The sequence below is a fragment of the Haemorhous mexicanus genome, chromosome 23 (genome assembly GCF_027477595.1).
Source record: "Haemorhous mexicanus isolate bHaeMex1 chromosome 23, bHaeMex1.pri, whole genome shotgun sequence".
Taxonomy (NCBI): Eukaryota; Metazoa; Chordata; class Aves; order Passeriformes; family Fringillidae; genus Haemorhous; species Haemorhous mexicanus.
The window spans coordinates 414245-437037 of record NC_082363.1 but is presented as its reverse complement, the minus strand read 5'-3'; the positions used below and the strand labels follow the sequence as shown (position 1 = coordinate 437037).

At 43.6% G+C, this 22793-nt stretch overlaps 1 protein-coding gene across 2 annotated transcripts in view; it reads right to left on the bottom strand.

Annotated features, from left to right (window-relative positions):
• Window positions 1-6801: 6801 nt before the first annotated feature.
• Window positions 6802-22793, bottom strand: part of CDC42 (cell division cycle 42) — a 27582-nt gene continuing 11590 nt past the window's right edge. Inside the window, exons 2-6 of one of the 2 annotated variants that reach the window (XM_059866394.1) lie at window positions 21402-21543; window positions 17085-17157; window positions 14123-14232; window positions 13830-14027; window positions 6802-8204 (exon numbers count right to left, since the gene is read on the bottom strand). In XM_059866394.1, coding sequence (XP_059722377.1) covers window positions 8115-8204; window positions 13830-14027; window positions 14123-14232; window positions 17085-17157; window positions 21402-21506 — 576 coding nt within the window. In that variant the 5' untranslated portion in view covers window positions 21507-21543 and the 3' untranslated portion in view covers window positions 6802-8114. Of the gene's footprint in view, window positions 8205-8820; window positions 9675-13829; window positions 14028-14122; window positions 14233-17084; window positions 17158-21401; window positions 21544-22793 lie in introns of those variants that run through there. The other variant, XM_059866395.1, reaches the window with a different exon arrangement.

Sequence of the window (22793 nt, the reverse complement as noted above, 5' to 3'; positions counted from 1 at the left end):
TCAGAAACCATAAAGGAGGAGCCCATCCCGCTACAAGCTCTGGGAAGTGTGCAGCATAGTGCTAGCATCTTCAGTTCCCCTTGGATAGCCAATAGTGAAAGGCAAGAGGGAGGAGATTTGGGAAACACGTGATCCAAGCCAGGACTAGCTACAGATCAGGAGCACGGGGCTTTTTGATGGTTCCCACCTGATGGTAAGAAGAACATCACCAAACCAGCAGGGGCAAGATACCCATGGGCTTCACCACTGCCACAGCATCTGGCAAGGGAACCTCTGCTCCAATCTTATCCTCCCAAAACATTCTGGAAGGGCCAAGAGGTGTGTTTCTCCTGGGGTAAGCTCCCTCCAGCTGTAACTGTTGCTGGGAGCACAGGGAGGCTGTCACAGCTATGCATGGGACAGCAGCCTAGACCTAGGTCTATACTAAATTCAAGGAAGACACATGCAGCACTCTGCTTCCGACACCCCCATCCTTCCAGAGCTGGGTGTTGGATTAAGTAACCAACCTTTCCCCTCTGTGGAAAGAAATCCTCTCTCCTCCCCATGCAATTACAGGTAGACTTTGGTGAATACCATCACCCCAAAATAAGCGACGCTAACCCTACACAGTACATGTCCAACTCTGGATAGATTTCCAGGGACTGTACAGACAGGACCAGTATGTCCCTTGTATTATGGGGTTTAGGCTTCTCCCTCACACACTGAAAACACCATTTACATAGCCACTTCAGGCCGAGAGTTGCAGCACAAAGATGCACATGGGTGTCGCCACGTTTCTCTTGACAGAGAAAAGCAAGGCACAATTCTTCCCAAGAATATTTCTGGGTAACACATTCTCTGAACCTCAGAGAAAGGAAAAACAATTCTTATCTCATCTGCTGTGCCCGTGTTTGTGCAAAAGTAGAATGCAATATGGAGACTGTTTCCCAAAGTGATAGTGTTTTGTTTCTTGGCTTATCAGGGCCAAGCCTGTGTGTGTGTCAGGACTGTTGGCTGACAGTCACAAGATGCTGTGCAGTTGGAGTGCAGTGGAGTGCTTGGCAGATTCAGTTTAGATGTAATATAATATAGTGTAATATTGTATAGAATAATATAGTATAATAAAGTAATTAATTAGCCTTCTGATAAGATGGAGTCCTCCTCATCATTCTTTCTTCGTCAGGGGCAAAAATATCCACCATATGGGTGGATGAGCAGATGCACATACACTTCCAATATGTGCAGGCAGCCATCCCAGGCTGCCCTACACAACCCTTGGCAGGGTCCTGATTTCTTCAAAACCAAGGAAGAGCTGGAAATTCAAAACTAACAGAAGTATTTTCACACATACATCAAGACTAAAGGTCAGGAAATCAGTATATATCTAGTTTAATTTTATGTAGTTTATTCCAGCACTTCTACTGATGGCAAGAGATTAAAGGTGACAGCAAATCCATGCATCAGAGCTCACGCCCGTTTCTCACCAGAAGCCATGGAGACGCCTCCCGCAGAGATTTTAGTCTTCATTTTCCGGCTCCAGAACTCCACCCCCTCACCTTGGAACATGAGGCCAACTCTCGTGCAGGAACCAACCTGTATGACCCTTACAGTCGATTCGTTTAGCACCTCATCAGGCTTTATTAGCAGCTGTGACCAAGGCATCACTGCAGGTCACCCAGGAGGCCCAGATGGCTGCTTCAGTCGAGCCTACCATGTCCCACCCTGCAGGCTCCTGCTCCAAGGGTCGCTCAGCTCCAGAAGGTACCACTGGCCGCGGAGGCTCTCATGAGCATGTGACACCAGGAACATGAGCCAAATTCCAATCTCAGCCCTTCTGTGGCAAACCACCAGAGGGCAGCTGGAAACGCACCACAGACAAGCACACAAAGTGAAATGTTCCACTGCTGAACATTCCCCTTGCCCAGCTACTGCACCTCAGGAACTGAAAATAGCCCAGCACACACACTGCCCTCCAGGGGCCAGGAACAGCCCACCCATCCATGCCTCAAGGAAGCACTCTGCCAAGTGCCAGGGACCTGACAGAACACATTGCACAGGGCCCATGTTCAGCTGGTCCTTAGCTCATAGGGCTCACACTGACAATTTCGGCCAAAAACCTCCCTAGCATAAGTCGGAAAATTTACTAACTTAAAGGGACCACTGCATTAGGAGGTGGTAAGATAAATATACCCCCTTGCTTACTCTGACCTTCTTCAAAAGCTGAGCAGTAAGCAGAGCGTAGCAGCATCACGATGGGTCTAAAAAAATAGACAGAAGTCCAGATGCAGATCAGGATTTCCCCTGTCCCTCATCCAAGCTCCTCTATCTCTTCTACAGTCAATTTATTTTGCATTCAGGCTTTTTACCTAAGCCCATGATAAGCTGTATTTTTATCTCACCTCACTGTAGTGAGGAATTGGTCAGTCAGCACCAGCTTCCAAGGGAAAAAGAGGGAGGAGCCCTGGACGTGCCAGTGTGTTTGTGGCAGGGCAGCAGGATCTCTATCTAAGATAACCTTGTTGTTGTGCTGAACAGCCTGAAACAATGCTGCCAGGTTCTTGTGCAATCCTGGACAAGTCATTTAGGGCAAAAGTTCACAGAGAGCTACAGCCAACTCCCAGATCATGGTTGCTTTATTCCCAGGCTCAATTTCAGGAATTTATTCAGCCCATGAAAGGGACAGATCACCACTGGGACCAAGGTGACAAAACAAGCAGAAATTCACGAGTACATTTCAGTAGCTAGAAATTGTTTATTTATAGTTTAATCAATTCAGGATTATTCTTTGCAGTTTTTGAAGCAGTAATTTCCTCTGTCATGCTTGATCTTTTTAAAGAGCAACAATACTGAGGAATATTCTTCAGAGGATGCAGAGTGTGGGCAGCCAGGGGAAGCAAAGTAAGACACCTTCCAAGCACAGCACCCCAGAAGCACCCCATGGAAAAGAGTCGGACAGGAAGAGTGAGGAGGCTGGTTAACACAAGATAAGGCAGCAGGAAGGCTGGGTCAGGTCAGTGCTGACAAAGCTCTTTCAAGTACCACTCAAGAGTCTGGTTTTAAAAGGAGGCAGCCGCTGCCATCTGCAAATTGAGACCTAGATGGTGGCCAAGTACCAGAGGACACTGCTGTCTCTTGGGAACATGAGAAAATCATTGGTCTGTTTTTTAGCTGTGTGCAACAGCAAGCAGCAGAGGCAACAGGAACAGATCCACCAAGCAAAACCAACCCAACAGCAACACTGAGATTTTGGGAGCCCTTCAAACTCCCTCCAGTCAGGCCCCAATGACCCAAATTCCATTCTCTACTGAAGGGCAATATCCACTTACATTTCACCTAGTGCAAATCTCAATAGCACACTCCAAAACCACTCTAGGATGTGAAATAGAGCACATAAAGGACAGAAAACTCAGGAGATTTGTACATCAATCCAATGTAACACTAAAGCAGCTCCACAGCTGCACTCTAAGGTCAAATCTCCTTTTTGAGAACCCCTTAGGACAGGAATGGCAGACACATAATCAAGGCAGAGACAGTGAAGCACAAAGGGAACCATCCCGGGTCAGATGAACTAACACAATCCTCAGAAAGCCCTTCAAGGCCACAGTCAACAGCTAACTGGGGGTGTATGACAGGTTTGTGTAATGCCATGAAACCAACTGCTCAGAAGCCTGGGTGACTATATTGTGTTGGGGAAGATGCCATTGCTCCTGAAAGCTCTTCTCACAGAGGTCCTATCAAATATGTCCATCTCTCCTTACTTGATACCCTCCCCATACTTTAATTAGGACCACACTATGTATAAATGCCCAGCACATTACTGGGAAGGCGAGAGAGGAGAGGAGTGAAGAACACAGCTGCCTTCTGGGAAAGTTGCAGAGCTCAGCCTGTCTCACTGATCTCCCAAACACTTCAGTAAAGATGACCCTCACTGCATCTGATGTTCAACAGTAACATTTCTTCCACAGCATAACAGTTTCCCATTGCCCCATAGGGAAACAGGCAAGAGAGAGCAAGAAAAGGCTCATGACTCCAACATGACAGTAGAGCACAGGAAGGCTTGGAGAGAAAAAATGGCCACTAGTTTAATACAATACAACCAGTCAGCATTACAGCAGCCATGCAGAGTCTATGTCTGCACCAGAAGGTACAGAAACAGCAGGATTAGCTGAATCATCTTATATATAGTGGAAAATTTCCACATACCATCTAAATCAGCAAGCTAGGGACTAAGCTTAGGGTATGCTTAAAATTATCTTCTGCTCAGGAAAGCAACTGCTGCCCAGGAGCACTCTTCCCAACAGTAACCAACCTTGGAGTCTAGTGTCTTGGTTTGGATTTCAGGTGCAAGTTATGTCCCCTACAAGAGGCAGGGTTTTTCTCCACATTAACTACTTCTGTATTTAGTCCTCGATTTCCATACGTCAACAGCACAGTGGGAAAACAAACTAATTCATGCTGTTTGTCACCACAGCACACAGGAGTTTACCTGACACAGCTGTAGTGGTCACACTGTGGGCATGCTCCCACCTACTCCCCAACCCTCTACAGCAGATTTGCTCTCCTACCTTGCACTCTTTTTGGTATCAGCTTGACCCTGAAAAACAGGGTCCACTAGTTCATCTAGAAATTATTGTGTAATATGTCAAATTTCCATGCAATGAATGTAACTGTCTCCATGTACAGGAGCTGATGGAACTGATGTGAGGGACATGTGGGAACACACAGCCCAGACAGAGAAAAGAGATAATTCCTGCTTCAGAGACAACAACCAGCTGACCAAGTGCCACTTGCTTTGAGTAGCCAACAGAAGCAAGAACCTGATTAATATTAGGAACTAGTGGTTCACAATGAGAGCCAACCAAAATCCTCAAATCACAAACTTAATCCTTGTGCAGGAAGAAGTGACTGTTTAGTAAAAGACTTATATGAAAAACTCAAAAATTTTAATAAGAAATTGGAGTGTCCCAACCAATAAAACACAAAGGTGCTCTTCAGCCTCCATGTAGCCCTCAGCCCAAGCTTGATATAATTCTCAGGCATCTTTCCATCAGAGATGTTTGGCCCTTAACAAAGGACCCCATTAGCACATGTAAGGCCAAGCTGTATAGGACTTGGAGCTACCAAGTCTAGTGGACGGTGCCCCTGCCTATGGGAGGGGGTGGAACGAGATGGGCTTCCAGGTCCCTTCCAACCGAAACCAGTTTAGGATTCTGGGATTTTATGGAGCAGCTGGTTAAGCAGCCAGTCCAAACCTCGTGTCCTATTTTTGCACATGAGCTGCTGCAGGTACCTCAGTAGCCCTCACATGTGAGAGGACAAGAGCCATTAGCCACAAGTACATCTGCAGAAGCAAATCCTCTGTCAGTAACATGAGGAAATCCCAGCTCACACTACAGACTGGTTTGCCATTCTAGGACGAAAAAAGTGTCACATATTCCCACCTGTCTCCAAGCCCTGTGCTCTCAAACCCACTAGCTGAAAGTGGCAGCTCCAGAAGGGGAAGCAAGTGGTGGATTTGCCTGCTTTTGACAGTTTTTCATGCTTTCATATGGGAAGGAAGACAGTCACCACAGAGCTCATTCGAGAGCCTGGCAAGAGAGAGCACATCTCACACGCCTAGCTTCAGACAAACCTCTCCACCACACTCCACAAAAAAACAGGCATAGTGCAAAACAGCATGACAGCTGTTTGAGCTTGTTTAACCAGTCACGGGCCTGGGACAGCTATATCCTAGCAGATACAAGGAGCTATCAGACTTCTGCAAAGCTAATGAACACTAGGAAGAAGGAAACAGCACCGCTCCTTCAAAAGTATGTTTTTCCATCTAGCACCTCCTGGATTCCCTCCAGAGCCAAGTTTAACCTTGTGGCCTTGATTCAACAGAACAGACTTTATTGCTTGAAAGGACTGGCACAGATCACTGCCATGAAGACGTATGCAGAAGGACCACTTAAGGACATATCCAAGACAGAAAAGGCTTGACAGGGTAACCATGAAGAAGTCATAAGGGTTCTCCCTCTACTTCAAAGGCAGTTTCCTGCAGGCAATCCCTTGGTCTTGCTGCTGGCTTTAGACATAGGAATTAGGATTAGGTGTTACAAGGCAAAGAAGCTGTAAGAACAGCCACCAACACATACCAGCATAATCTTCTCCAGGAAGCCCAGAGTTCCAGCCAAATCTCCCCATAGAAGGCAGCAATTAAAATTGAACTACAAAGTTGAACAGTAGCACTAATCACTATGAAAAGTGAAAAACCACACATTTTACACTAAGATTCGGGATCAGAGTACCCAAAAATCAGCTTCTTAAAAGAAAAGTGAGGTTCTTTCTAATGTGTTTTAATAATAAACACAAGTTATTATTCACAGTGTAAGACTTCACTATTCTTCTCAAGCATGAACAAAAAGGTGTGATGAAGTGTGTTTAGTTTTGGGATAGGTATGACATCATTTGCCCCTTTAGGCTTTCTGCTATCCGCCCATGAGCAGGGAACAACAGGAAATTTCTTGACAGAAGAGATTCAGGAACCCTACAAGCCCCAAAAGCCAGCTTTTATTATTTGGGAGCATGCACACTGAGTACTTCTTTGTTTAAGAACTACCAAATCCTCTTCTTCACAGGGGTCTGACAGGAAAGATGCTGCATTAAAGATTACAGCAATTTTGACAGGACTGAATCCAGAAGCAGACTGACAAGGATTAAACATTAAGGAAAGACCCAAGCTAGCTCATAAGGAGGAGAGAGGGGCTCACAAGGGATAAAAGCCATATTTACAAGTCCTTCACACTCAGGAGAAAGGCAAAGGAAATAACTACCCTCAGGCAGGCTTGTGAAGATACTTTAATACATCTGAAAAGAATGCATATACAAAGAACTTAGACATGAAAAAGCATTGGTTCAACACTAATGAGTCTACAAGAATTGAAATTGTAGAAGATGGAGAAGATTCCCTAAGTCTTAAAATTATTTGAATTTGCAAACCAAAATATATTTTTGGTAAAATCCTTATGATACTGCAGATGGTCTATGTAGAGACACTGCACATGATCCTCAGGGGTTGGAGCCCCTCTTACAGGTTCAAGGTTACTCATGAGCAAAATGCAGAAAAAGGGGTTCCCTCAACTGGTCCCAATATGGTGTCACACCAAACACCAGAAGCCCCTCCCTGCACTTCTTTTCAACTGACACAGATCTATCTTTCCACCTCTCCCCGAAGGATGCCAAGCCATCCAGCAAGAGATGCACCATCAGAGCCAGCTCCAAAACCCATTGTAGCACATCCCAGGTCCCTTCAGGGTGTCCAAGCAGCCATCTATGTGCTGGTCATTGTAAGCATTTCTCTAATAATTAAGGATTGGCAAAAGGTAGATTCATTAAAAGCCAACTGACCCAGTTAGGCATGCTTCCAAAGGCGCAGTTATTTCTTCAGCACGAGCCAAAAGAATATGATGGCAAAGATTAAGGAAGAGACCGGCAAGTTAGTCTCAAGTCTGATGGTGCATCCAGAGAAAATAATTCTCCTGTTCCTAAGGCTTCGTAACTTAGAGGATGGGGTATAAATTTATTACCTGCACAGTTAAAAAGCCAGGGCAAAGATACAAGGCAACTTCAGAGAAGATGTATTTTCTACAATCCTTCTTAGAGGAGCACCAGCTTGGGACATTTTGCTTTCCTGACTAAAGTCTGCTCATACCTGGGCTGCTGGCTGGCTGCAGAACAGCCCTACAAGGTCTAGAAACCAGAACCAAGTCTTGCCACACCAGCGTAAGGGGCAAGACTTCAGTTAAACAGCCTAAAATTAGTCTGTTAAAGAAAAAGTCATTGAGCATGCCTTGATGTTAAACAAAAAAAAAAAATTAGAAAAACAAAATAAAAAAAAAACTAGTAATGATCAGTGTCTTCTGATAATACATAATTACTCAAAATTAACTAGTTTAAGTGGATTGAGGGGGCACTGGGGAATAAACACTAACATTCTCATCTCACACAGGGATCGTGTTGGGGAGATGGGAGTGCAGGGCATTTGTCATTATTGCAAAAACAAATTTTAAAATTTGTATCTTTAGTTTGATTTTAACATTGCTTTTAGTATGACATCAAACACCAGCTTTGCAGAAGGGGCTGTGGAGGGACGTTCATAGCAGCACACACCTGCGAGTCTTCTTCGGCTCCGGGGGCTCCAGGGCAGCCAATATCGCTTCGTCAAATACATTCTTTAGGCCTTTCTGAAAAGGGGCAAAGAGAGAAAGGGGCAGTTTCATTTTTGATTTTTCACACAAACAAAACCCCAGAAAGCCAAGTGGCAGCCACACCCCTCTAAGGACACATGGAGATTTGCCATCCCTAAAGCCTGCCTGCCCAGCGAAGCTCTGTACCACTGCTCTCAGCAGCTTCTGAGCAGAGCATCTCATTTTCAGAACAAGAAAACTAATCCTCAGAGAGCAGACCAGTGTGCTTCACAAGTAGCAGAACACATGCACCGAAGTAATTTCCTTAAGGCAACTTTTATGAGTAACTGGCTACTCATATTTCACGTGCTAATAGCAAAGTAGAAAGATGGAAGAACTTAACCTGGAGCACACCTGTGACAACACACCCCCGTGTGTCAGTGGAGGAGAGGCAAGGTAAGTATTTAATTATAACCTTGTCCAGTACATGCTCTGGCTGGGCATTCAGCCCTAAACACCCCAGGGTTAGAAGCAGCCAGGCAGAGCCCAGAAAGCTGCCATGGTAACAGAGAAGTCAAACTGGGAGGAGTACAGAGGGGTACCATACACTCTGTTAAGGATTAAACTGGAGCCAGGAAATGCAACTTCAATAAAGTTTCATCAGTCATTTATACAAACAACTGCAATTTTTAATTTCAAAATTTAAGGACAAGCTACAATTGATTTTTTTTCCTTAAAACAATAAAAATCAGAAGCATGATAGTAAGCAGCAGCTTTACATCTTACAGTAACAGGCTTTAAGGATCTATTATTGAAATGAAGAGCTCTACCATGTTAGTGAAAGCAAAAATTTTAACAGTTCATAAAGCAGTAGCAAGTACATCAATATTTCCTTCCCCCCAAGGACTGACAGATACTCCACTAAAGCACAGACAGCCAAAGCAACAGCAAACATCTCACTGCACACAGGAGAACCAGAAAACCCTTCACTTTACATCATCATTTGCAGATTACCAGTTCAGATACTTTTGTCATGCAAATACAGTTAAAAGTCACAAGTAGAAATGGAAAACACATCCACTGTTTCTTCCAGTTGGATTCAGGAAGATCAAACATCATCGCTCATGACCATTTTTTTGGTCATTCTTTAAATAACAATGTAACCAAATCCTTTCCCCCAACAGCCTGAATTATAAAGCTAGCCACACCTCGCAACCCAAGCAGCAGGGAGTTAAGCGAGTCCAGTTCATGTTCCACAGTCACAATGTTTTACTAAAGGTCTCAAGCACTGTTTTCAGTCCAAGAGTTAATACAGAGGTTGCTCTAAGATGGCAAGCAGGCACAACAGCTTTCAATCAAGGTGGTTTGATTCATTTTTAACCAGGTTTCTACAGTAGTGGGACAGAGGAAGCAGCAGCAAGAGGGGAAGAAGAAAGTTTAGAATATACAGCACTTCCTTTTGGGCTGAGTTTCCGGAGGCTCGAGGGCAGCTAGGATAGCCTCATCAAACACATTCTTCAGACCTCTCTACAAGACAGAGGGGAGGAGAAAAAACAGCAGCCAGGTTAGAGGATTAGAGAAAAACAAGCAGATACAAAGAGCATTCAGGAGCAGGCTGAATTCACAGAGGCAGTAAACAGATTTACTTTGCAAAAAAACAAAGTAGATCCCAGGAGAAAATCTCATTTAGATAACCCAGAAGTCAATGACAGAGACAGAACATGTGACAGGCCAAGTCAGACAAAATCAACACTCAAAAGGGCAGAGGCACAAACACAGCAAGAACATGGGGGAGGGGGCCACACAAATAATGACGGTTTCCGCTCCACTTCTGTACTACACTGAGGGAGTTTACAGGGGGATAAATCAAGTGCACAGCAGCTTGTCCCAGCAGGGGGACCCAAAAGGTCAGTTAAACCTTTTGTCATCACCCACTGTGGATAAGCGAACACCTCGGATGCCCAGAGTATTGCTCACAACTCCCCAGGTCCAGAGCAAAGGCTCCAAACAACTCCTCTGCTTTGTGAATTCAGCCCCTGAATAACTGAAGGTCTCCAAATGGCTGGGAACACACATTCTGGGATGGAAGCAGGACCACCCTGGTAAGCCATCATCACTGGCAGTCACTAACTCCCAGTCTTTAGAAGTGATGCAATACCTTACCAGTGCTACTCTGACACTGGGAGCCAGCATGAAAATGGTGCATTTCAGTTATTCAGTTTAGTTGCCAAAGCAAGTGTAACCACAGAAAGACAGAAACAGCTTTATGAGTGCAACAGTTGGGATCCAACACCAGAAAAGCAGTCACAGAGCTGCAGGACTCTGCAGGGGTTACACTGGAGCACGGAGTATGCGCTGCAATTGCTGGAAGCACAACAGGAAGAGTGCAGGGCGTTACCACTCCCACCCAAGTCTGCCAAGTTACACACCACAACAGAAGTAAAACCTGACTCAGTTTAGGCTAACTGGACTCGCCTAAATCTACTGTCATGAGTGCACCCTTCAAAAATTCAGGAGAACTGCTTTAAAACAGCTGAAAGCAAACAGAAAAGCTTCAATTACATCCTGTAAACAACTTCAATCTGTGCAAAAATAATTTCTTTTCAAATGATTCAAATATAACTGCTTTTTCCCATACAGGTTATACTGGATATATCCCTTTTAGAAGGTCTTTAATCTTATTTTACTGAAGCACATACATAGGAGACCTCTAAGGCATTTAAGGAAGCATTTAAGGCCATCACATAACATGCAAGATTATACTTGAAAGAACAATAGTTTAAGGAAACTACAATGTACATTCTGTACATTCTCCCCAGCAATTTTTCTTTTTCTTTAAGTGAGTTGCAACTCAGGCTCACAAAAGAGCTAAAGACTTCCAATAAATAATGCCTCTGAAATTTAAATAGTAATTAGATTTAATTTCTCAGTAAGAATAAGGCTGCAGCATAAAATCAATTATGTACTGTTAAACAGATTAAGAAGCCAGGCAGGGCAAGAGTCAAGAAAACAATTTTACTTAAATTCTCCTATTCAGGGATTCCTCTTATTTTTATATCGCCGGCGAGAAATTTGTTCAGCAGTGCAGAATTTGGGTTTTGTGATACAAAAAAGGACTGGGACAAAATTGTGATGAAAATGAACCAGGGTTAAAAGCCTGGATGACCAAGAGTAACAACATGAAGGGAAGAAATTGTGTTCAATACCACAGGCACACAGGCCTGTTAAAATAATGACTTTTGTGTTACACTGGAAACAGGCTGAGATCAGGCTTCCTCTGTTTATGGACAGCTTAAAGCACTTTATGTATTTGTGTCAAAACTGGCAACCCACCAGCAGGAGGAAAAAGAAACCAAATTCAGCATTCTCTCTGGTGGGAAGTACTAGGATTGGGCTTCAGAAAGTGCAGACACTTGTACCCAAGAGTAACAGAAGCAACAATCACTGTAGTTGCAATCTGTCAGTCACCCCTTCCTAACAGCAACGCCTCACCTACTTGGAACAGTAGCACTGGGCAATTTTGTAAAGCAAGGCTGGAGACAGACACTGAAAATGCCTTCATCACAAAAAGGCATTTTTGAGGAAAGGGGGTTAGAACTGGGTCTCCAATAGAGCAGTTATCAAAACCTGGGGAGAAGATACTCTGTCTTTACAGAAAAAACTCAAAAACTCAACCTCTCATGACTCACAAAGTACAGAAACAAATAATGTCAGCTCCATGATTCTATGAGTATTAGCTACTGTGGTGTCAAAGTAATTTGTAAATTAGTTGGGAAGAAAAAAACCACCCTGCACTGCTGAAGTGAACTGCACAGACATTATCCAAGGCAAAGAGAGACTGAATACCCAGTTGAGTCTCACTTCAGCTAAAATCAGCTACTATAGCATCGCCTTGCAGGTAAGAAAATAACCCTCCAGGCCAGGGAAGCAGCTGCCTTCTGTGTTCAGCAAGCTGCCAGTGAGATCACTGCAGGAGCTCCACACAACCCTTTGCAGATCAGTTACACTGCTGTTCACCAGCTACAGACCCAGGAAAAATGTTTGGTGAGTCAATAACAAATGAAGGGAGAAAAATGGAGCAGATGCAAACTGACTAGTTGTCCAGGTGAGAAGGCTTCTGAATCCTCCTCCCAGGTCACTCCTGACTGCTAAAATGATCACTTGGTACACAAGAACTAACGCTCTGGAAGAAAATTCAGGCTGAGCTTCCAAGTGCATAAAGTTGTTCACTGCAACAGATACAGATTAGTCTATCGGGAAATAGATAGAATGGACAAACACCAACATTTTTTGTTGTATCAGCTCTTGCTCTGGTAATTCTAAATTATTCCATGCAATTTGAGCAGACACAAGCTCAAGATCAAAGCAAGTCCAAAGCTACAGAAGAAAGGGTCTAAGAGAGCAATACAGGACAAAGGTCCTGGCAGGTATTTACCCAACTAGCTGGTTCTACAACCTAGTTAGCAGCAGCATTCAGGCTGTGCCAGACACCATCTAAAACAGTATTTTGGGGCTGAACAGATCCAAGAAAAACTACAGCTCAAGCATAAACAGCCCTCAGCTTGCCTGTGGGCAGTTAGGAAGCATGGCCAAGACCACCTTTTGATCAGGGATTCCCAGGATGAACAGCAACATGCCTCACCACACCACCTCCAGTGCCAGCGTCCTGCACAACTCCAGCAAAGCCACTTCCTTCACAGGAGACACCCAGGCAAATCTTTGTTACAAAAAAAGCCTGAGAATTTTAAATGGAAGAGTAAACATGCAATCTGGGAAAAAGGGGCAAGTAAATAGAACTTCAGGATTTGTGAAGTTTGGTAATAGCTTTGTGCTCAAGGAGATGAATGAACAACATAACTGGAAAGAGTGAGGGGCTTGATACTGTGCACCCCTGGTTCCATGCACATCAGAGATGAACAAGTTCTTTACAGACCAGCATTAAGGAAGCTGTTCAGAGTGTTACAGTCAATTCTGCAAGAGTAAGAACCTAGGATTACGTTCCCAGAGCAACCAAAGTCAAGGCAACAGGTCAGCTAGCCAAAAAATGGCACCCACGCTAGTATTCCTAACTGAAAGGGAAAAGATAATTGAGTTTCTTGCCCTCAAATCAGCTACTTTAGTTGGCTTTTAACTCACATTCACAAGTTATAAACATGATGTAAGAACTATCTTAAGAACTATTTAACTGTTACTTTCTGTTTTAACAAAACTTCTATCTGGAGGAAGGATGCAGGAAACAGCTCACCACCAACTGCACAGGAAGAGAAGGCAGCTCTCAACTATGAAGGTTTCCAGTCTTCAAAGTACCAGCATTAACTTTAATGAGAGGCATTTTTTTCTTTGTCTGTTTGTTTCAGCAGTGTCACTCTGTGTCCCAACCCAATTATTGTCCATCATGTACCTTCTAAGTTATCAACAGTTATTTTTCTCCAGCACAGAAGCAAACACAGTAAGTACACCCTCCTCCATCACCCACACTAGGCTTAAACCACACAGGCTGATTTTCTTTGTACCACTGCCAACTCTCTGTGCCTTAGAACAAAACGACAAAGAGAAAGCTACACTGTAAACAGCAGAAACAGAGCTTACATCCTTTCACATCCACACTGAGATGTTTTTCCCTGGAACTGAAAAAAAGTATGGAATAAAAGCAAGCAAAAATGGTCAAAGACCAACCCTTACCTGCGTAAGTGCAGAGCATTCCACGTATTTTACAGCCTTCAGGTCCCGGGCCAGCTTTTCAGCAGTCTCTGGAGTTATGGGCTTCTGCTTGTTCTTGGCAAGTTTCTCAATTGTTGAGGGATCATCTCTTAAATCAATCTGGGTCCCAACAAGCAGAAAAGGAGTCTTTGGACAATGGTGAGTAATTTCAGGTACCCACTAAAGACAGAAGAGACACAGCACTTGTTACTAACCACCTAAGATAACTCCTGACATACTTCAGCAGCTCCGTTTTCATGCAGAGTTCAACCAACCTTTTCCTTCACATTTTCAAATGAAGAAGGAGAGACCACTGAGAAGCAGACCAGAAATACATCTGTCTGTGGATAGCTGAGGGGTCGTAATCTATCATAGTCTTCCTGACCTAGAGAGGAGGAAATTAACACTGTATTAGACCCAGACAACAAAATCCTGCCCTTTACAGGGAGCCAGAATGCACATTTCATCACAATAACATTGCCGCGACTAATTCTAACTCTTAAGCAAAGAGCCAAGCACATAGTGAACTCAAACATTTGAAAAAATCTATGTTTCAAATCCAGAATTCAATCAGTTGCTACGTAACAGTGAGCTGCTGAAAGTCACAGGAAAGCTGGGAAGCCTCCAATACATTTTGAGATCAAACACCCTCGGATTGCATAACACTCTCTTCAGTTATGAAGGAAAGTTGCAGAACATCGATCCGGTTATAGATGATCATTCATTACAAGTATTATGCCATAAAATTTCATTACCCTGCAAAAAATCCCCTTCTCTTAGGAAGGGAGAAAAAAATAGTTTTGTTCTGACTTACCCTGTGAGCACTCAGTGAAGTGTCTCCAGGCATGAGGAGAAGAATGTTGCTGGTACACATAACTGCGACCAGGCCACCCAGCAGTATACCCCTAAAACTTCACCAAAGTCCGAGCATGGAATGTGCTTTGGAAGAAGCCAGCCTCCTCCCTTTGAGTCCCTATGGGCACACAGTCTCTGCAAGGCACCATTAGCACTGATCCACCAGCCTGACTGTTCAATTTCATTCTTAAACCTCCTCCTGCCCAATTCAGCAGCACTGCTTTTAGAAACCAAATTTGGCACTGAAGCTGCTGCACTTACCGGCAACAAAATCCAAAACACTTGTTTAAGATGTCTCAGATTCCAACTAATGCTGTCTCACTCATTATACAGGACAAAGACCTACAAAATCTTGAAGAAGCTGACACAACAGCTAGGATACCTCAATGGAGAAGACCTACAGTTTGAAGATGGAAATCTAGACATTCCATCCTGTCTACTGTGCTTGGCTGAACAGAGAGGAGTGAGCACTGAACAGAATCATAGTCTCAGTATGGTTTGCGGTGGAAAGAATTTTGAAGCTCATCTCATTCCAACCACCTGCTATGGGCAGGGACACCTTCCACTAGGATCAGGTTGCTCCAAGCCCCGGTCAACCTGGCCTTGGACACTTCCAGGGATCCAGGGGCAGCCACAGCTTCTCTGGGCAACCTGTGCCATGGCCTCACCATCCTCACAGGGAAGAATTTCTTCCTAGCATCTAATCTAAATCTAAAATATCATGTTGCAATTAACAGACTTCTCCAAAAGTCTATCTTTGAAGTACAAGCTCAAAACAAAGACCTGGGTTTTAATCTGAGAACTAGCAATAGGTGCTTCATCGCTAAATTTTGTCACCTATGCTGGCTGCAATTTAGAAAAAGCAGGCAACCATTAAGAATACATACTTTCCCCCCAACAGTCCAGCTGTGGAAAGAAAGCCTTTACATTCACAAGTGCACAGAGTCAACATGCATTAGTCATTTTCAAAACTACTAGTTGCATCACTGCTCATGTTGATAATAGAAAATGTGTGTAACTACACACACAACACTTCTCAGAGGTCTGAGCCCTCAGCCAGAAAACAGGCAGAGAAGGACTCCCCACCCAGGGACCATGCAATGCTAGAACTGCTGTAGGACCACCAAGATCCCTACAGCAGACCACACAACATGTGTCAGGAAGTAGTCTCTTTTCCACCTAACTTCTCATCCATGAACTAGGGAGCTTACAATAATGGAAACACAAATCCACATTCGGGAGGAGAACACGGAGAGCTAAGTGAAGCCATGCTGAGGAATATGTTCAGTACAGACAGCTCAAGATACAGACACAGTGCCAGCTGCAGGTTGAGCTCTGGGTGTCCAGGAGCTCCAGAGGAGCTGGCACTGACCCTCTGCACAACGATGGGCTCAGGGACCTGTAGCACAGCCAGCTGATGCACATTCAGAGATACAGCAGGAGCCAAGGACTCAGCTGGAAGCTCCCAGACTTTCAAACACACACTGTGAGGGATACAAAATCCCATGGTTTGCTTTGTTCAGGGTCTCTTCCCAGAAGCACTAGCTCAAGCTGTTATTTTGTTTTTGCACCACAATTAAATTTAAAGGCTCTGGATGCCTGAGACATCTATGGGAAACCTGGGGCTGAGGCAGTAAGGGGACCTCATCTGACTGTGGAGTGTGGTGCACACTGAGAATCAAGTGAGGCCCCACTGGGTCACTGGAGTTGCCACTATGAACAGGCTTCAGTCCCAGCTCAAGTGGTGAAATGTGACCGGATGGCCAAAAAGGAAAGTTTCTTTAACAGCTATAGGGTTTAACTGGAAACTTAAGATTGTTTCATTAATCAAATTAGACACTAATGACGCACGTAAGAACACAGCTGGAAGCAGATTATATCAGACAATTTTAGATTAAAGCTTATGAACTAAGCGCTCCCGAAAGGCTCTTTTGAAGAAGAGTTTACAATACCAGTTGCTGCCACATCACTTCAGTATTATTAGGTGGTAGGGACTGAGTATCCAGCAGCTGAACCAGCTTGTACCATTTCTTTTCACACATGCAAAGCAATGTTTAGCTGTTTCATCACTGCACATTTCTCCAGGCTAAAACTGAGATGCAGCTTAAACAAAAGGCCAGCAGATTTTTAATTTTTAAAAGCAAGCAGTGAGAGGGCTTATGAAATACACAACCTGACTGCATCCACATTAAGGATGCAGAGACATACAACGCATTTAAGAGGTTCTAATATTACTCATTCTGTCTTGACAGAATCAAGAGATTTTCCCCTTCTATTAAAAGAAAAACTCAACAAAAAAACCCCAACTGTATGTCTTCATGTTCAACATGACCTCAGGTAAATCCTGGTAAAGTACAATGACACAAACACTTGGTTTCTCACCTGCAGTATCAAAGAGGCCAAGAGTGTAAGGCTCTCCTCCAATCATCACTGTTACAGCATAGTTATCGAAAACCTGGCAAGAAAAGAGACACATGTTTCAAGGAGACATGACTCTCAAACCATCATCCTACCCACTTTGCCAGAGCACACCTGATTTGAATAAGAGACACCTCTACAGGAAAACAGAACAATGAGGCTTACAGTGCTATCACCACTAATACCATTAACAGAACAATTCTGCATGTAATAGTGATACTCCAGCTGTTTCCATGACATAGTCAAGCAAAGGCATATAAGGTACACCACTGAATAGCACATGGTAAAAACCACTGAGTAAAACACCTACAACAGTGTTTGCCTGTTACTGCAAAGGAGGTTTCCCATGCTGCCACAGAAATTCTAAACTTCAATGTTAGTCTTAGACACAGTAAACACATCCTCACAAGGACAGAACAGGTAAAGTCAGCCCTGCCATTCAAAGGCACACAGTGATGGGGCTGCATCTCACAGTACCTAAATCCTCTGAAGTACATATTTCTGAGTATCCAGGGAACTCTATAATAGAGTTCCATCCTTTCAAGAGTGATTTATCCTCCATCTTTGATCAAAAAAATCAGGCTGTGTCAAATCCAATCTAAAAGGAGACTGACTCCAGATACCAAGTTCTACTGCCTCTGCAACAGCACCTGGTACAATAGCACTGCCCTCCAGGACATTGCACAGATTAAAACCAGCACTACCAAGTGTTTCACCCACTAAGTGGTTTACAGTAAAACTGTACAAGGGCCTATCCAAAAGCTCAACTCCTACACCCACCCACTCAGGAGAGCACTGTCTGAGGTCAGCATCCTTCATTTCAATAATGATGTTATCTTTGGAACCACAACAGACAGTACTGCAGAAACTACCTATGGCAAAAGATCCTCCCCACTGCAAAAAAAAAAAAAAAAAAACCCACCACCTGCCCCTGCAAGTTGCAGCATGGTCACTTGGGGCCAGTCAGGATCTCAAAGAATGATGAGGAAATTCTGCTTCCTCACAGAACTGCAGCCTGAGTAGGTCTCACAGCTGAAGTAAATCCCAAAAGGAAAGCTGTCAGCAGCCACCTCAAAGGCTTTTCATAGAAGTGAGCAGGGAGGGATGTGGAAAACAAGTAGTCACATGCATCTGTTGTTAATATAGTAAGAGCTTAGGTCCTTGGAAAAAGAAAAAACAACAAACATTTAAGTAAGAGCAGTGAGACTGCACTTCGAAGATGCACTCCCCAGAGTTCAGATGTCTCCTTCCTACCTGACTGCCCTGATTAAAGACTATCCTAATTTTTTCAGCTTCTCACAATTTACAATGACTGAGAAAGCAACTACAGCCATTGCACATTGCATATCCCCAAAACATCATCCAGAAGCAGAAATTAACTTCTCACACTATTTTGAATTAGCACATTCAAGATTTTAAAGCACTGCAAGAGACATCACCACTCATCCCCACTACCTGCAACCCAATCCACCACACACTGCACTGGATTTGCCTTACCGAACACACAAGAAAGGGTCTAGCTCCAAATCACACCTTGAGGCTGAGGGATGATTAAAAGTATTTTCACAGGGCACATTCAACATCCCATGACTGTACTGCTTCAAGACCCCAAAAGACTTATCAGAATGAGGACTCCTCTGTTCCTCGGAACAGAACAAGGAACCAGAGTGATGAAGGTGAGAGCATTTCCTCTTCCACATGTCAGAAGATGGTCAGCAGCTCAATCCCCGAGCAATATCCCCCCCGTTTTTGTTCAGCTACAACCTGTAGCTGCCCTTTCAGGTCAATTAGCAGGCCTCCTTTCTCATCTTTTTTTTTGTTTTTAAAGCTCCCTACCTGCAAAATGGGATTGTTTTAATTTCAATTTCTGTAGTAAGGTACAGCTTCTATTGAAATGTTTGGGGTAGAGCCCTAAGAAGGCCAGGGTTGCAAGGCTGGCCTTCATAGGAACCAGGCAACTATAGACTCATAGTACAATTCACAGACAATTTCATCCTCAGTTGTGACAAAATGGCTAAAAAACAGAGCCCAAAGTAGTTCCTGCCAATGCCAGACAGCCCACTGCAGCAACTGGCATGAGCTCTCATGGAAAAGGACTCACACTTGAGCCATCACAACCCAAACATTGCCAGTGCCTTTCCAAAGATGTGCCCCTCACTGCCTTGATTTTTGAGAATGGCAACATCAAAAACATACAGGTTACAAACTACATGCAGTACCACCATGAAACCCATCTTCCACTGGGATATATCCTCCATGAAGAGAAAGGATTGCAAAACACAGCGCCAACTGAACAGAACTATCTATTGGACTGAAATAGTGTGCTCTCCATCCATACTGTGGCCAGGCCACTGCACAAGAACAGAAGTATCCATTCTATTTCTCTGTACATTTATTACTAGAAGCATTAGCTGGAATATCAGAGGTGACGTACCAGTTTCCAGAGTCTGAAGTATGCCTCTAGGCTGTTCACAGAATTAGGAATGGGCCTCTCATATCTCCAGAACAGTGAGTTCCTCAAGCGATGAAGTTCAGAGGTAAACAACATTTTGGAAACATGAGGTAGATTTAAAAGGCACTACAGAGAAGCCTTAGCACACCTTGAACACACTTCACTGGCAACTAACCTTTTGGCACATTTTCCACATTCCTTGCTACCAGAGATTTACAGCTAGTACTACTGTGTGCAGGACAGGAGACCAACTTGAAGGCTTTCAAAACATAGATTTTAAGATTATAACATTTCAGCTTAATCACTTCCCTTAAGGGATAACTATAGAAACACTCACTGCTGAACTCACTGATCAATTTCATTTTGCCTTGCCTATAAAGAACAGCTTAAATAGGACAAGCAGACTTTCACAGGTTCAGCACAGAACATAGCTGCCCTACAAGCACCACATCAAGATATCTGACGCCACTGAAAAACTTAAGAATGGCAAAACAGTTTCAAATGCCACTTCTCTACCAATCCATAACAGAGCCCATGAGAGAGGCTGATCCCGGGTCTCCGCGCCTACAGCACAATCCACAAGTTCCCACTAGCGGCCACTGCCTCTATCCTGAACACTATGAGGTTTGGGAGTCCTTTCACATTCAGCTCCTGATCTACAACTTAAGATAAACATTTTTATTTTGTGGAAGTCTGTCCTACCCAGGACAAATCTCGTATCTGGCAAGCTGAAAAATTCTGGATAGCCTATAAAGCCAGTATTTGAAAAAGACGTGATTATGTTTACTGCAACTTCTTTCCCACAAAGAGAAGACATTTTCGTAAAGTCCTATTCTGAAAGCACTATCAGGCAGAGCTACCTGGTCTTCTGAATTACTTTGTAACACAGAGAATATTACCAACCCTTTCACTGGCAGACGTTCTCTGGGATGCATTTCCACATCCAAATTTGTTTGGGATACATAGATAAACTCTTCAACTTGTCTATTAATAGAAAATGGCCTTTTTGGTCCATAACAGAGAAAATTAGTAAAAAGAGCATCCAGCTGCCAGTCTCTTGCAGCAACCTCACTAAAAACTGACCCACCTCAGTGGCAGTACAATGATCTGCAGATGCAATATTAAGTAGAAAAGCACTTTTCTAACAGGAAGACTGTGCACATGCCTCACAGGCAAACTCCTCTCAACTTGAACTTTGGATAAATCAAGGGACTCAGTATTTCAGAAAACTGAGCCTGTGAAACTCAAAGCAGTTACTTCAATGTAGTTAAGGACTATGCATACATTTGAAAGTACAAAAGAATGTGACTGCATCCTAACACACTTCTCATACTTAGCTGAAGTTGACCAATCACCCTCCATAATGAGGGTGAGAAAAATGAGCCTCAGAAAATGTTAACTGTAGTCACTGACTATTCTAGCAATATGAAACACTCCCTTCCCTAAAAACAAAGATGTAGCAGGAAGTGAGAGCACAATGAGGAGAGCAAGTGTTCCTACTGCTTACTCTCCACTGATCTGCAGTTGTTCACACTGCTTATCTCACTCACAGAATCCATCCACAAAGAAAATGCAGATTCTGCACAGAAGTCAAGAAGCAAGAACTGACCATATACAGGTGAACTGACTAGCACTACCAAGTAACATATGGAAGGCAGCAGCATGGTATCAGACTGATTCTCACTTTTCCATGCTGTATTAGTCAGTCTCCAAGAGGCTATAAGAACACGTATTAGGGCATGCATGCCATCAAGGTTAGTTCGAAAGAGAACTCATGCTACCCTGCCCCAACAAGCCCAAAGAACAATTTGAGCTATTCTCACACTTACCGTTGGTACGTATTCCGATGGGAATTTATTTGTTGTATAAGAAATTAAGAGACAGGTTTTACCAACAGCACCATCACCCACTACTACACACTTGATCGTCTGCATTGCTGAAATCTACTAGAATATCAACTCCAAAGAGAACCTAGAAGAAAAAAAAAGATACATATATTTAGATATTTCCCACATGCACTAGATAGTCATGCACATCACCTTTGACAGGAGCCCAAACCACTAACAGCACATGTGAGATATGAAAATGTGACATTCCTAAATGAGTAGATCCTTTTCCTCCACCACACACACAAAGCAGCTCACATTCATAAGTGGAAGAATTTTTGCCTAGTTACAGAGAGGTGGGCAAAAACATCTTTTGGCTTCTCCAGACTCGATTTTTACACATGGAAGTATCTAGCCTCAGATGCACTGGAAGCTGGAAGCGTAAGCTCTGGTCTTGAGAGCTGCTCAGGAACACACCTGCCTTCCAGAGAGTTCCCTCTGAAGAGCAGCTCAGCGTGAGACACACCAGAAGTGTTTATGGAATAGAAATTAACATGTACAGACAGAAACAAACATGATTATTTTCTTCTCTCCCTGCCTTTTTTAAGACCTAAGCATAATTTTACAATTTTCTGCTTAAAGTTACTAGTTAACACATACCTTTATGCCCACTGTGAAGTGTTAACAGCACTGAGCTCAGCAGGGCATTCAGATCCCAAGTAGATGGGATCTCTTCAGACATCACAAAATCCAAATACACCCAATTACTCCAACACAGTCTCAGCAAAAACTTTAGTACATGAACTACACCAGTATGCATCACCAATATCTCCTCCAAACACTTGCTGGCTACCTCCAGTGTTGCACAGCCGTCTTTCTTTTGTGTATTACTTTAACTAGAGGTGTACCAGGCCTCTGGTCATGCCTCCACACAGATGTGTGAAATCCTGACCCAGGAAATAAGTGGCAAAGCTCTCACTGACTGTCAGCATAATATCATCCAAAACACTTTTATTTACAGCAACAAACACTTGCTGCAAAGTCTCTGTAAAGTCCTGAGGGGGGAGCAGGAGGTATTGCAAGCAGCAAATCTGCCATCACAGAACAGCAAAGCTTTAGCAAGCAAGGATGCTGGCATGGCTTTCAGGTTTGGGTGACTGCAAGTCAGGGTAACTGTATTAAAAAATCTAAATCAATCCCTCCTGAACTATGCATTTGGTCACTTCCTGGGGATTTCACTTCTTTCAGTAATGAAAATAAAGTACAGCGCAAATCCAGATTTTTCAGGCTTTAGTCACAACCAGCAACATGATTTGATACTGTATATCACGCCACCATGCCTGCAAGGAAAGGAAACTGCTAGGGACTCAAAAGAAACATACCACCCCCAGCTCT